General features: G+C 46.4%; 1 protein-coding gene across 1 annotated transcript in view; it reads right to left on the reverse strand.

The window, feature by feature from the left end:
- HUNK (hormonally up-regulated Neu-associated kinase) overlaps positions 1-15168 on the reverse strand; it is a 129808-nt gene that overhangs the window by 24357 nt on the left and 90283 nt on the right. Inside the window, 2 exon segments of the mRNA XM_005893362.2 lie at positions 2275-2437; positions 9306-9441. Coding sequence (XP_005893424.2) covers positions 2275-2437; positions 9306-9441 — 299 coding nt within the window.

The raw sequence follows: 15168 nt of genomic DNA on the forward strand, positions 1-15168 counted from the left end.
TCTTCCCAACCCGGGGATCAAACCTGGGTGTCCTGCACTGCAGGCGGGTTCTTTACATCTAAGCCACCACGGAAGCCCTATATCTTTCCTTTGGTGGCTCACACAAAATAAAAAGTGCTTCTGTGGATAATTTCACATCGAAGCCAAATCTAGGAAATACCCTAAGCTGAATCAGCTTAGAAACACCTATCCTTCCATCGCATTGTTTAACAAACCTCCCATCAAGCTTCTTGATCTATTTAGCAATGTTTTCTAGACGTCTTCCAAATCTATTTGCTAACAAGAGACACAGTCTAACCATCTTGTCTTCTGGGCATCATTTTGGTCATTTCTACCTCACCAGGAGAATACCATTTCCCCGTCAGTGAATTTTCATCTTTAGCTCTAATTGGGCTATCACATAACTTTACGTATTTTTTTAAATTTTTATTGGAATACAGTTACTTTTCAATGTTCTGTTAGTTTCTGCTGTGTAGCAAAGTGACTCAGCCATGTGTATACACGTATTCCCTCTGTTTTTAGATTTCCATCCCATTTAGGTCACCACAGGGCACTGAGTAGAGTTCCCTGTGCTATATCTCATTAGTCATCTATTTTATACGCAGTATGTGTGCTCAGTCGCTCAGTCGTGTCTGACTCTGCGACCCCGTGGACTGCAGCCCTCCAGGCTCCTCTGTCCACAGGATTCTCCAGATAATACTGGAGTGGGTTGTACTTGCCTTCTTCCAGGGGATCTTCCTGACACAGATATCAAACCCAGGTCTCCTGCACTGAAGGCAGTTTGTTTACCATCTGAGCCACCAGGGAAAATAGTGAATATATGTCAATCCCAATCTCCCATATCACATGACTTTAAGTAGCACTGAAAAACTCCAGAATTTCATCTTCATGTTTTGGATTCTGAATGTCTTCCTAACAGTGATGACCTCACACAGATCTCAAGGCACACACACACAGGGTGAAGACCGTGCTTCAAGAGAGTGGGTGTGAAATCACACTTCAGATGGGCTTCCCAACAACTGCACATTTCTCTGCATGACTTCTTGTTAGATCTGGTCAGCCCTCACCATTCTGAGTAGGAGAAACAGCAGGAAAGATATGCAGAATCCTCACTGCCTCTGATCTAGCTTTCTTTGCAGATTTCTTTTTCAGCCATTGTTCATTTGGAAAGAGTTGATTTATGAAGGGCTTCCTTCATAAGTGAAATCAACCATTTCGCTAGTGGTAAAGAAGCCACCTGCCAATGCAGGAGACCTAAGAGACTTGGGTTTGATCCCTGAGTTGGGAAGATTTCCTCGAGTAGGAAACGGCAACCCACTCCAGCATTCTTGCCTGGAAAACTCCATGGACGGAGGAATCTGGCAGGCTATACAGTCCATGGGGTCGCAAAGAACCTGTCACGACTGAAGCAACTTAGCACACACAGCACGATTTAGTCAAAACCCTCGTAGCTCAGTCTGTGAAGAGTCTGCCTGCAATGCAGGAGACCTGGGTTCGATTCCTGGGTCAGGAAGATCCCCTGGAGCAGGAAATGGCAACCTACTCCAGTATCCTTGACCGGAGAATCCCATGGACAGAGAGCCTGGCAGACTACAGTCTATGGGGTCCCAAGAGTCAGGCATGACTGAGCAACTAAGCACACACACACAGATACGGAAGCATGTAAATTCCCTCACCTGGGCACTTATAAACTGCATACGCAGAAGGATACCTGTGACCAAAGCATGAGGGTACCAGGGTCCAGCACAGACCCCCAGCTGCACCTCCCTCACCTGTGACACAGGACGCCTGATGCCCAGACTAACTGAAGAAGCCGTGGTCGATTTCACTCTTGTTTTCTAGAGAAGTCAATGTGAAGAGTGGCTTTTTCATCTACCCTGCTTTAGAGGTGAATATTTGAGGGGCTCTGCTCCCCAGTTTTTATGATCACACAAGCCCCAGTACCCCTAAGTGGGGACCCCACCCAAGAGAAACAGGAACAAAAAAGGCAACAAGAAGCTGAAGGGAAAAGAAGCTTGAGTCTCTCGTGAGTTGGCCCAGAGCTCAGCTCTGTGGGAGAATATTTTAAAAACATCTCAGATAAAAAGCACTCCCCGAGAAGCAGGTTTTGCTCCTCTTTTCTAACACATTCAGGAAACTCAACCTCACATGAGTTTCAATTAACAGCTCAGATCAAGTGTCGGCCACTGGGAAACACTTCGGGTGTCAGAGCTCTCTCTCTTTTTTTTTTTTTTCCATAGAGAGCAGAGAGAGCCAGCACAGGGCCCCACTCACCCCTGACAAGTAGCGCTCAAGCTTCTTGTTTAGGAGGAAGTAGATGGCGAGGATGTGGCAGGCGCGGTTGGAGAGCACGGTGTTGATCACATCGCTGTTCTTGTAGCCCAGCTTCTCGGTCATGTGCAGCACCACGCTGGGGCTCAGGTCTTCCAGGGAAATCCTGCTCGACGGAGGGACAAAGAACCAGAGTCACTGAGAGGCTCTGGGGTCCCCTTAATGATGCTCACAAGCATGGCAGCACAGAAACCCCCTCCTACCCTCAAACACTCAAGGGCTCCCTCGTGGACAGTTAGTCCACTCATTCATTCACTTGACTTCTTATTATGAACCATTAACATACACAACAAAAGAAAGGGAATAGTCTAATTACCCTATATGTGCATGCTAAGTTGCTTTAGTCGTGGCTGACTGTGTGAGCCTACGGACTGTAGCCTGCCAGGCTCCTCTGTCCATGGGATTCTCCAAGGAAAGAATACCAGAGTGGGGTGCCATGCCCTCCTCCAGGGGATCTTCCCGACCCAGGGATTGAACCCGTGTCTCTTGCATCTCCTGCACTGGCAGGCGGTTCTTTACCATTAGTGCCATCTGGGTATCACCCTATGTGTGTAGCCAATAAGACATTACTTTGTCAACAAAGGTCCGTCTAGTCATGGCTATGGTTTTTCCAGTAGTGATGTATGGATATGAGAGTTGGACTATAAAGAAAGCTGAGCGCAGAAGAATTGATGCTTTTGAACTGTGGTGTTGGAGAAGGCTCTTAAAAGTCCCTTGGACTGCAAGGAGATCCAACCAGTCCATCCTAAAGGAGATCAGTCCTGGGTGTTCATTGGAAGGAGTGGTGTGGAAGCTGAAACTCCAATGCTTTGGCTACCTGATGCGAAGAACTGACTCATTGGAAAAGACCCTGATGCTGGGAAAGACTGAGGGCAGGAGGAGAAGGGGACGACAGAGGATGAGATGGTTGGATGGCCTCACCAACTCAATGGACATGTGTTTGGGTGAATTCTGGGAGTTGGTGATGGACAGGGAGGCCTGACATGCTGCGGTCCGTGGCGTTGCAAAGAGTCAGACATGACTGAGAGACTGAACTGAACTGAACTGAGTGCCTGGTTGAACTAACTGTTAGCACTTTGCCTTTCTTTCTTTCTTTCTCCCTTTCTTTTTCCTTTCCTTTCTCCTGTCCTTCCTTCTTCCCTTCGCTTCCCTCTTTCTTCCTTTACTAAAGTATTTCAAATCACAAACTTTTTTTTTTTCCTAAACACCTCAGGATGCATCTTTAAAAACCAATGACATCTCCTGCAGGATCATAATACGTTCAAAACATCCCCAAAATTTTAGAAATCTCTTAATATTCTCTGATATCTAGACTGTATTCCAATTTCCCTATTCATCCCAAATTTCTTTACAATCTGACATTTTTTTTCCTTAAAATGTATTTATTGAACTGGGTAGAGCCCATGTAGTTTGGGTGGGTGTTGGGTTGGGAAAGAAGGGTATTCAGGAGCCAGACCAGACCATGTTTAAAGGAACAATGTGAGCTCTCAAGTTCACAAAGAGGGGATTTGGGATGCAGCTGTGAAGTTGGATGCTCTCAGAGGACAGGTTAAAGCTTCTACACAGGAGTGATACGAAGATAAACTCCCTTGGGATAGAATGCCCCAAAATGAATGCCAGGTGTGTATATATCTACTTATTTGCTCATTCAAGTCCCTGCTTCATGGAGTTTACATGGCAATGGGGAAGAGAGAAAATAAATCCATTTATTCTTCACGACAGTCTTACAAAGGGTACCAGAGCTTCCCTGATGGCTCAGTGGTAAAGAAACCACCTGCCAATGCAGGAGACGTGGGTTCAGTCCTTGGGTTGGGGAGATCTCCTGGAGAAGGAAATGACAACCCACTCCAGTATCCTTGCCTGGAAAATCCCATGGACAGAGGAGCCTGGCGGGCTACAGTCCATGGGGTCACAAAAGAGTTGGTCATGACTTAGCAACTAAACAACAACAACAAACCATTATTATCCCCATTTAACAGATGAAGAAACTGAGGCCCACAGCAGGAAAGTAACTTGTCCAGGCACACACTGGCAAGAAGTAGCAGCTATGTAGAACATGAAAGCAGGAGAAGGGCATAGGGAATACATGTGTTGGTAGTGGAGGTATGTCATCAGATACAACATTTTACATTCCTGAAGACAGAGGCAAGGACAATACTCTGTGAGCAGAAAGCAAGCACATCTGGCTAGAAAGCTCTGTACCCCTGCCAGAGTCTGGAGACATTTTTGGTGGGACCTCAGAACCATAACTGGAGAGGGCAATGGCACCCCACTCCAGTACTCTTGCCTGGAAAATCCCATGGACAGAGGAGCCTGGTAGGCTGCAGTCCATGGGGTCTCAAAGAGTCGGACATGACTGACTTCACTTTCATTTTTCACTTTCATGCATTGGAGAAGGAAATGGCAACCCACTCTAGTGTTCTTGCCTGGAGAATCCCAGGGACGGGGGAGCCTGGTGGGCTGCCGTCTTTGGGGTCACACAGAGTTGGACACGATTGAAGCGACTTAGCAGCAGCAGCAGCAGAACCATAACACTAGGAAAAACCACAGGGTACAACCCTATAGTGGTGCAGAAGAAGAGACCAACTTGCCAAGCTCACAAAGGCAGCCAGGGCAGACCTGGGTCTGTTGACTATTGTAACTAGGTCAGCTCTCCCTCTTCTAGGTCTGGCTAAGTGCCACCCAAAGAAAAGGTGCCCGAGAAACGACAAAATCTGCCTTCCTCACTCCTGTTGGCTACAAAAATTGCAAATTCTAGAAACAGTTTGGAGTAGGCTTGCTATGATTAATGGTTAAAAATAATAACATCTGTTTTAAAAGGATACGATTACTTGAATGTTGCCAAAGCACTTAACACAAGAGAACACAACTGTTTGAAACCACCTGGTAACATCCATGTGCTCCTGGCCATGCCCTTGATCAGTGAAACCACGCCTACTTGACCCCACTCCTGGCCAATGAGATCACTGCCCTTTTATGTTGGCCAATCAGACCACAGCCTCATGGCCACTCCTTCAGCCAATCAGATCATGATTTTTGTGACTCCACCCCAGCCAATCATCCATGGCTGCCGTTTGGATAGCTCCACTCTCTACCTGGAGCAGGTCCTGGAAGGGAGTGTGCTCTGGGTGTGAGATGCCACCAGGGTGGGGCTGGAGGCAGAGGTGAGAGGAGAAAAGTGAGCAGTCTCTGCCCTTCCTACCCACTGTCTTCAAAAACAGGTGAGCTCTGCCAAATGTAGACTGGCTCTTGACTAACAGCAATATTTTGAACATTTTCAACATGCAATGTATATATTGAGTGCCTGAAGAATCCCATGGACAGAGTAGCCTGCTAGGCTATATAGTCCATGGGGTGGCAAATAGTCGGACACGACTTAGCAACTAAACCACCACCAACCATACTTGTATCAGTTGTTGAATTTGTATTACCTCTCCAAGTTTCAATGATACAAACAATATTTAAAAAGTGTTCTAGAATACGAGGTACAATTTTGAGTCAATATGTATTAAAGTCAGTTTCATTCCAGTGTGGTCTAATTCTGTCCTTTGTTACCAATGATCTGCTTTCCCTCCCACCCATCTCCAGGTGGAGAGACAGTCCCAGGCAGGGTGATGGAGGAGGCAGCCAAGGTCTGCTCTAGAAAAAAATGTCTGCTGCCAGAACAGAGAGGTGAGCCTGGTATACAGCAGACATCTGTAACTGACTGGCGTGAACTTATTATAAAAAGTTTCCTTTTAAAGGTATTTTCTTCTTGCCTCTTGCAGGTCAACTCAGAGGCTTGAAGGAATTAACAGAAGGCTTTACAGAACAGTGATAGAAAACATGAGACCTTTATTTTCTCTCTTTCCCAACAGTAAAACACTGACAACATCTAAAATAATTAAATCTGGGGCTACATATGTTGAGAAGCTATAAAATAGACTTCAAAGAGAAAATATTCCTTTTTCCGGTTGCATGTTCTTATTTTGTTTATCTGTGTCCTGGTAAAATCAGAAAAATAATTATCAAGGGCACTTTTTTTTTTTTTTGCATTCTATCTTTTTCAAAATAAAGACTAAGGAAGACGTGTCTTTTCTAATAGTTTAGATTTCTGGTTTCATTACTTTAAAAATTGGACATTGGTTTGCCTCGAAAAATTGGACATTGATTTGCCTCATTAAATGAGTAATGAGCCTTACCTAAAGAGAAGGCATTGAGCTGCTGCTTTCCTTCATATGCAAGTTCTCAATCATTTTTACAATCTACCCAACTAGATCTTAAACAGCCTTTATGCCTCTGACCAAGTCCAGATGTAAAAAGGACCAAACTGGCAGAGCTAGTACAGGTACCTAGAATTTAAGATTTAATCTACAAAAGGCTGTTTATAACCCGTGGAGAAGCGACAAAATGAGCAGGGCATGAATCTCTGAATGAAGATGCAACCGGCAAGGAGGGAGGGCTGTATCTCTAATAGCTGCTTCACGCCCTTCAACACCTGCTGCACTGAGGGGGTTGAGTCTGCTCATTTAGGTGGTGATTACATTAGGTTAATGACTCATTTGGCCGCCACCGGTGCCTGCTCCCTTACAGAGAGCAGAGCTGTGTACTGCTAGGCAGCGTGAGCCTGGTAATGAGGCTCGGCCCCTTGGCTTCGCTTTCCATCTCACGTCGGGCTAATATTTCTGGTGTCTATTTCTGGTACTAGCCCACATCGAGCCAACACTGGAAACCAGCAGTCTGTTTCCAGGTTCCCTTGGTAACCCAAGTCCCCTAGACTTTGTTTAAATTACCTCTCACGAGTCAAAGGCTAGAATTCTAGATAGCGGCTCTCTCTGGCCAAGGCAAGTGTCAATGGGGCCCAGGAGCCAGGTTGCAGGTCCCAGCACTGTCCACCCACGCCCTCGGAAGCCCCTCAGAGCCTCCTCCCCAGGACAGAGCTCTTGTTTGGAGAAGCTGGTGCTGCAGCTTTCATAGGGCTCGGGGCCTGTTTCCAGACCATCCTGGGCGGACGTCACCCCCTTCCCTGCCCTGTTACTGCTCTATGCGTCCCCCTTCTTCAGTGGCTCCTGCATCGTCACCTGGGCTTCAGATCTAGAATGTGCAGGCCCCTCTAGGTCTGAAGGAAGAGGACTCTAGGTTGGTCTCAGTCCTGGAAGGTATTTGACCCCTGGGGTTTTCACGTTTGCTCTAAAGTCACCAAAGGGTGGGAGGCTTCGCTGGTGGTCCAGTGGTTGGGGCTACGCCTTCCAAGGCAGGGGGTGCAGGTTCCGTCCCTGGTCAAGGAGCTGGGATCCCACATGACTCAGCCAAAAAAACCCCAAAACACAGCACAGAAGCAGTATTGTAGCAAATTCATTAAAGACTTTAAAAAAAAATGGTCCACATTAAAAAAAAAATCTTAAAAAATTTTTTTTACAAAATAAAGTCACCAAGGAGGGGGTCCTTATTCCCCTAACTCAGACTAGTGAGCAGTATGTCAAACGAGTAGGGGAAAAGTGCTAGGAAGTATTTTCCTGTGTGACTCTTTGCCACCCCATGTCGCCCTCCAGGCTCCTCTGTCCATGGGGTTCTCCAGGAAAGAATTCTGGAGTGGGTAGCCATTCCCTTCTCCAGGGGATCTTCCTGACCCAGGGATCAAATCCGGGTCTCTGGCCTTGCAGACGGATTCTTGACTGTCTGAGCCACCAGGGAAGCCCAGGATTTTCCTGTGCTTGTTTACAAGTCTGTAGTCGATACCCCCACTCGGGGACACGTGGCCCATCACAAGGTGTCCCTCAGTGTTTCCATACTGTGGGCTCCTGCCTGGAAGCTTCCTCATGGACTCCTTCTCGAGCAAGCGGCACAGGGAAACTCGGGCTGAAGCCTTTCCCTGCCTTTCTTCCTGCCCCCAACATTTCAGAGCAGGGACTCGGGGCTGAAACAAACATCAGAGCAAAGAGGTGGCAGAAGAGGAGCCTGTGGGTCATTTTGAAGGAACGGAGGCAATTCCACTGGATTCCAACCGATGCTGGCAGGACAGCTCTTGAGTGGAACACACACACACACTCATACACACACTCAGATACACTCACAGACACTCCAGCAGACACACATACACACTCCCATACCCTCACACACAACACAGATTCACACACTGAAACATATACACAGACATCCACAACCCACAACCAGGCATACTCAGACACACACACACTCAAACAGATACACAAACAGACACTCCAACAGACACACATACACACTCACATACCCTCACATACTCAAACACAGATTCACATACTGAAACACATACACTCACACACAGACACCCACAAACAGGCATACTCAGACACACACACACTCAAACAGTTACACTCACAGACACTCCAGCAGACACACATACACACTCACATACCCTCACACACTCAACACAGATTCACATACTGAAACACATACACTCACACACAGCCACCCACAAACAGGCATACTTAGACACACACACACTCAGTTACACTCACAGACACTCCAGCAGACACACATACACACTCACATACCCTCACACACTCAACACAGATTCACATACTGAAACACATACACTCACACACACAGGCATACTCAGACACACACACACACTCACTTGCTCACTCAGGCCTTAGCTCGTCTAAACAGTCCCTCTGTGTGAATTAGAAAGAGGCGCCACTCAAGAGAGACAGAGGCCTTCAGCAGCAGGTTTGAGGAGGGGAGAGTAGCCTGGACTTCAGCCCCCACGTACCCTCTGGCAGGGCCCCCTGAAGGGTGCACTCTGCACGACCACGTGGGATGGCCCCACCTACACTTCTCCTGGTGCACGGAGGGGAGCCCCACGTGCGGACCTGTGGGTGCAGAGGGGCAGGGCAGCCAAGAGAAGATGTAGCCTTCCCTTGAGTCACATAGAGCATCCTGTCCACAACTATTCAGGGCTTGTAAGACAGGCCCCATGTCGCCTGAGGAGGGGTCCCTCTGCGTGCACTGAGTACCTGTTGGGATAGGTGATGTTACACGGCACTTTGCCCACGTAATTCTCATTCAGCCAGCGATTCGCCAGCGCCTGCTGAATGTTGGGCCTCTTCACAGGATCTGGTTCCAGGAGAGAACGCAGGAAGTTCACGGCTCCTGTGAAGACATTGGGCAAGTATCACATCTGTTACAGGCTGAAGGCAGACCAAGGCAGGTGACCCACCACACCTCCCGGGCCACTGCTCATCTATTTTCTGGATCTTGGGGGGCCACCCATCCAGAGTACAAGATGTCTGTCCAAGGAGGTATCTGGCACGTGGTAAAGCAGGAACTGGCATGGGTCTCCCCACACACCATACTTCCCCAACCCTTGTGCTCTCTCTTGTGGTTTACCACTAAAGGTGAGCCAAAGGGGAACAGACGAATGTGAAAGGACAACGCTGGGTCTCAAGGTAGGTTTTAAGGAATTTATACATAGGCCTTTCAGGTGGCACTAGTGGTAAAGAACCCACCTGCCAATGCAGATGTGAGAGATGCAGGTCCGATCCCTGGGTCGGGAAGATCCCCTGGAGGAGGGCATGGCAACCCATTCCAGGACTCCTGCCTGGAGAATCCCATGGACCAAGGAGCCCAGTGGGCTATACTCCATGGGGTCACAAAGAGTTGGACATGACTTAGCGTCTAAACTACCATATATATGTGTATATACTTGTATATATATGGAATTCCCTGGCAGTCCAGCGACTAAGACTCTGTGTTCCCAATGCAGAGGGCCTGGGTTTGATCCCTTGCAAGGGAACTAGATCCCACATGCCACAACTTAAAGATCACACATGCCACAACCAAGACTCAGATTCTTTTTCAGATTCATTTCCCTTATAGATGATTGTAAAATACTGAGGAGAGTTCCCTGTGCTATACGTGCATCCTTTAAGATTATAACAATGGAAACAAAAATACAACACTAAAGAAAATGTTTATAATGCACATAAAGGTCACAGGCTCCAAAATTGTTGAGCATGAGAATATGCAGATCCTCATATGGACAAAGACTGCCAGGGATTCCCTGAAAATGAAGATGCTCTGTCTTGCTTGAGTTTGGGGACCAGGATGTTTTCTTATTTATACTCATTTTATAAAGCACTGTGATAGTATCCTTGCAATAGAAAAAATATTCTTTTATGTAATTTTGTACATGATATCCCATTTCCAATATACCAAATAAAACTTTGAGGAAACTAATCTGAATTTGCTTGGTCACCAAACTTTTTAAATCTTTTTCCCTAAAGCTATTTTTTAGTTTCCTAAGATAATCCATATAGTAAAGGCTATTGTCTTTCCAGTAGTCATGTACAAATATGAAAGATGGACCATAAAGAATGCAGGGCGCCGAAGAATTGATGTTTTCAAACTGTGGTGTTGGAGAAGACTCTTGAGAGTTCCTTGCAAAGCAAGGAGATCAAACCAATCAATCTTACAGGAAATCAACCCTTAATACTCACTGGAAGGACTGATGCTGAAGCTGAAGCTCCAATACTTAGGCCACCTGATGCGAAGAGACAACTCACTGAAAAAGACCCTGATGCTGGCAAAGACTGAGGGCAGAAGAAGAGTGTGACGGAGGATGAGATGATTGGATGGCATCACTGATTCAATGAACATGAATTTGAGCTAGCTCCGAGAGATAGTCTAGGACAGAGGAGCCTGGCATGCTGCAGTCCAAGGGGTTGCAAAAAAGCTGGACATGACTTGGTGACTGAACAATAGCAACAAGATAATCTAACCTTTCAATGAAAAGTCATAAAAATTGTCACCTTCTCACAGGCTTCAGTTGTCATTTTTAAAACTGTCCTTTGAAGAATGATGGGTATTATGGTCAACCGTCTTTGCAGGGTAAAAATGAAGCTGTCAAAAGGGGCTAACTCTGATGCCAGAACCAACCCCAAAGGAAAAACTTTTGCTAGGTCAGGCCACCAGGTAACCCCTCCACATAGGTTTCCAAGCAGTGGATGAGGCCACTGGAAAGCCATTTCCTTTTGAGAATGCAGTGGGTAAAAATATATGTGTAGATGACAAAGCAGACATGAGAGGTATTTAATATTCTAAGTTTTATAGCTGGGTCTCCAAATACATCTTTTCTACAATGTTCTTCAGTGCTCTGAAGAGCAAATGGGGCTCTAAAAGAGGGGTCTCTCTTGTTGAAACCTCCACCTCCCTTCTCTCCACTTCCCTATATTGTAAGGTCATTTGGATGCTTAATCGGGACATCTATTGGTCAAAGAAAAAAAGACTGTGAGCATAATGAGTTGAAACCAGGAGACTCTTCAGTTAATGATGTTTCTGAGACATCTCTGCTGTTGTCATTGTTCAGTCACTCAGTTGTGTCCGACTCTTTGTGTCCCCATAGACTGCAGCACGCGGGGCCTCCCTGTCCATCACCAACTCCCCAAGCCTACCCAAACTCATGTCCATTGAGTCAGTGTTGCCATCCAACCATCTCGTCCTCTGTGCATCTTCTTGTCTCTTCTTGTCATCTTGTCATCAACCTCTTGTCATCTTCTCCTCCTGCCTTCAATCTTTCCCAGCATCAGGGTCTTTTCCAATGAGTCAGTTCTTCGCATCAGGTGGCCAAAGTATCGGAGCTTCAGCATCAGCCCTTACAATGAATATTCAGGACTGATTTCCTTTAGGATTGACAGGCTGGATCTCCTTGCAGTCCAAGGGACTCTAAAGAGTCTTCTCCAACATCACAGCTCAAAAGCATCAATTCTTTGGTGCTCAGCCTTCTTTATGGTCCAACTCTTACATCCATACATGACTAGTGGATAAACCATAGCTTTGACTAGACGGACCTTTGTTGGCAAAGTAATGTCTCTGCTTTTTAATATGCTGTCTAGGTTGGTCATAACTTTTCTTCCAAGGAGCAAGCGTCTTTTAATTTCATAGCTGCAGTCACCGTCTGCAGTGATTTTGGAGACCCCCAAAATAAAGTCTCTTGCTGTTTCCATTGTTTCTCCATCTATTTGCCATGAAGAGATGGGACCAGATACCATGATCTTAGTTTTTTGAATGCTGAGTTTTAAGCCAACTTTTTCACTCTCCTCTTTCACTTTCATCAAGAGGCTCTTTAGTTCTTCTTTGCTTTCTGCCATGAGGGTGGTGTCATCTGCATATCTGAGGTTACTGACGTTTCTCCCAGCAATCTTGATTCCAGCTTGTGCTTCCTCCAGCCCAGCGTTTCTCATTATGTACTCTGCATATAAGTTAAATAAGCAGGGTGACAATATACAGACATATTCCTTTCCCAATTTGGAACCAGTCTGTTGTTCCGTGTCCAGTTCTAACTGCTGCTTCTTGACCTGCATACAGTTTCTCAGGAGGCAGGTAAGGTGATCTGGTATTCCCATTTCATGAAGAATTTTCCACAAGTACTTTTCCGCTATCTTCTTGACTAATATTGTCATCAACAGGAGAATGTTGGATCCCACCAAAAAAAGATGTCCCATATCCAAGGGCAAAGGAGAAGCTCCAACAAGACAGTAGGAGGGGTGAAACAGTGTTTAGAATTAAACCCCATACCCACCACAGATGCTCAGAGGGCTCAAACAAAAGCTTGTGTGCACCAGGACCCAGAGACTCCACAAGAGACTAAGCCAGACCTGCCTTTGAGTGTTTGCGTGTCTCCTATGCAGGCATGGGTCAGCAGTGGCCTGCCATGGGGACAGGGGCTCAGGCTACAGCAGGCCTTGGAGGCACAGCATGGCTCCAGTCCTCTTGGAGGAGGTCGCCATCAGCCCCACCATACAGCCGCCAACCAGACGACCCACAAACCGGAGAACAGTTATCCCAAAAAAGTTCTCTCACTGCTGCAAAAGTTCCAGGGCCCACAACAGACTTCCCAACCTGGGGGTCTGGCAAAGGGGCTGAGAACCCCCAGGGAATTTGACTTGACGGCCAGTGGGACTTGATTACAGAACTTCCACAGGACTAGGGAAACAGACTCTTAGAAAGCACAAACAAAACCTTGTGCACACCAGGACCCAGGAGAAAGGAGCACTGACCCCACAAGACACTGAGCCAGAGTTACCTGTGAGTGTCCAAGAGTCTGCAGTGGACGCACGGGAAGACACTGGCCTGCCACGGGTCAGAGGCACTGAATACAAGAGTTCCAGGAGCCATGGTGTGCTGGCCTACGTCCTTTTGAAGGAGGTTGCCATTACCCCTACCGTAGTTTGGCCTCACAGGGAGGGAACACAGCTCCATCCATCAACAGAAAACTGGACATCTCTGTTGCTTACCCTCAAAGGACCTAAACAGCAACCCAGGCTTTTTCAGAGTATGATTACCCAGAAGAGCTAAGAACAGACTGGATGTGAGTTTTTGTTCTATTTTCAGAACCAAGCACTCTGCACCATCACAAATTGCTGATGAGCACAAGTAATTTTAGTTCAGATCTCTACCAGTGAATTTTCTTTCTTTGGACATCACAAATATTGCATTAGTATCCAAAAAGGACTTTGAAAACATCCTTGGAGCTCTTTGAAGTCTGTGTGAGGGTCTTGAATATCCCTATGACTCATGAGCAAAAGGCATAAAAATATTTTCCACTGTTCTGGAAAGCTGTGGGGGCCATGGCCACACATCCCACCCAGCACTTCTAAGCTAGCGCTTGGTCTTCAGAGCCAGGCATAGGGATGACCCACCCAGGGTATGGTCCCTCTCTGCGCCCCGTGTCACAGAAGGTACACACTCCTCCAGTGCAAAACCTGTTTCCTCCAAGCATCAGCTTTCTGGAGCCTGGGCTGGCTTGTGTGAGCTCCATGAGCCCGTGCCTTGGGAAAGAGCCCCAGGAGGCAGGCGAAGCCATCAAATTCTTTGTTCTATTGCAGCCCGTGGGATGCTGAGAGAGATCTCACCCGTACCAGAGGCTCCTTCACCATCAGCTCCCAGGAGAAAGCAGCAACAGCAATTATTTGACGATTGAGGCTTCTCGGAAATCCTTTTTACCCTATCTATATATATTCTTTTTTAGATTCTCATCATTATAGTTTATTACAATATAATGACTATAGTTCCCTTTGCTAGACAGTAGGACCTTGTTTACATATAGTCGTGCATATCTGTTAATCCCAAACTCCTAATTATCCCTCCCTCCTTGCCCTTTGGTAACTATAAGTTTGTTTTCCATGTCTGCGAATCTGTTTCTGTTCTATAAATAAATTCATTTAAATCATTCTTTTAAGATTTCACATATAAGTGATATCATATGATATTTGTCTCTAGCTGTCTGACTTTGTATGATAATCTCTAGGCCTACCCAAGTTGCTACAATGGCATTATTTCCTTCCTTTTTATGGCTGAGTAGCATTCCCAGGGTGTGTGTGTGTGTGTGTGTACCACAATTTCTTTAGTCATCTGTCAATGAACATTTAGGTTGCTTCCTTGTCTTGGTTATTGTAAATAGTACTGCTACAAACATGTATCTTTTCAAATTAGAGTATTCTCCAGATACATGCCCAGGAGTGGGATTGATGGATCATATGGTAATTCTGGCTTCCCCAGTGGCTCAGGGGTGAAGAAACCACCTATGATGCAGGCAACCCAGGAGATGTAGGTTCAATCCCTGGGTCGAGAAGATCTCCTGAAGGAGGGCATGGCAACCCATTCCAGTATTCTTGCCTGGAGAATCCCATGGACATGGCAGCCTGGTGGGCTACAGTCCAGAGAGTCACAAAGAGTCAAACACAACTGAAGTGCCAGCACACATGCACGCATGGTAATAACTCTATTTTTAGTTTTTAGGGAACCTCTATACTGTTCTCCATAGTGGCTGCACCAATTCACATTCCTACCAACAGTGTAGGATGGTTCATTTTTTCCCTA

The sequence above is a fragment of the Bos mutus genome, chromosome 1 (assembly GCF_027580195.1).
Source record: "Bos mutus isolate GX-2022 chromosome 1, NWIPB_WYAK_1.1, whole genome shotgun sequence".
Taxonomy (NCBI): Eukaryota; Metazoa; Chordata; class Mammalia; order Artiodactyla; family Bovidae; genus Bos; species Bos mutus.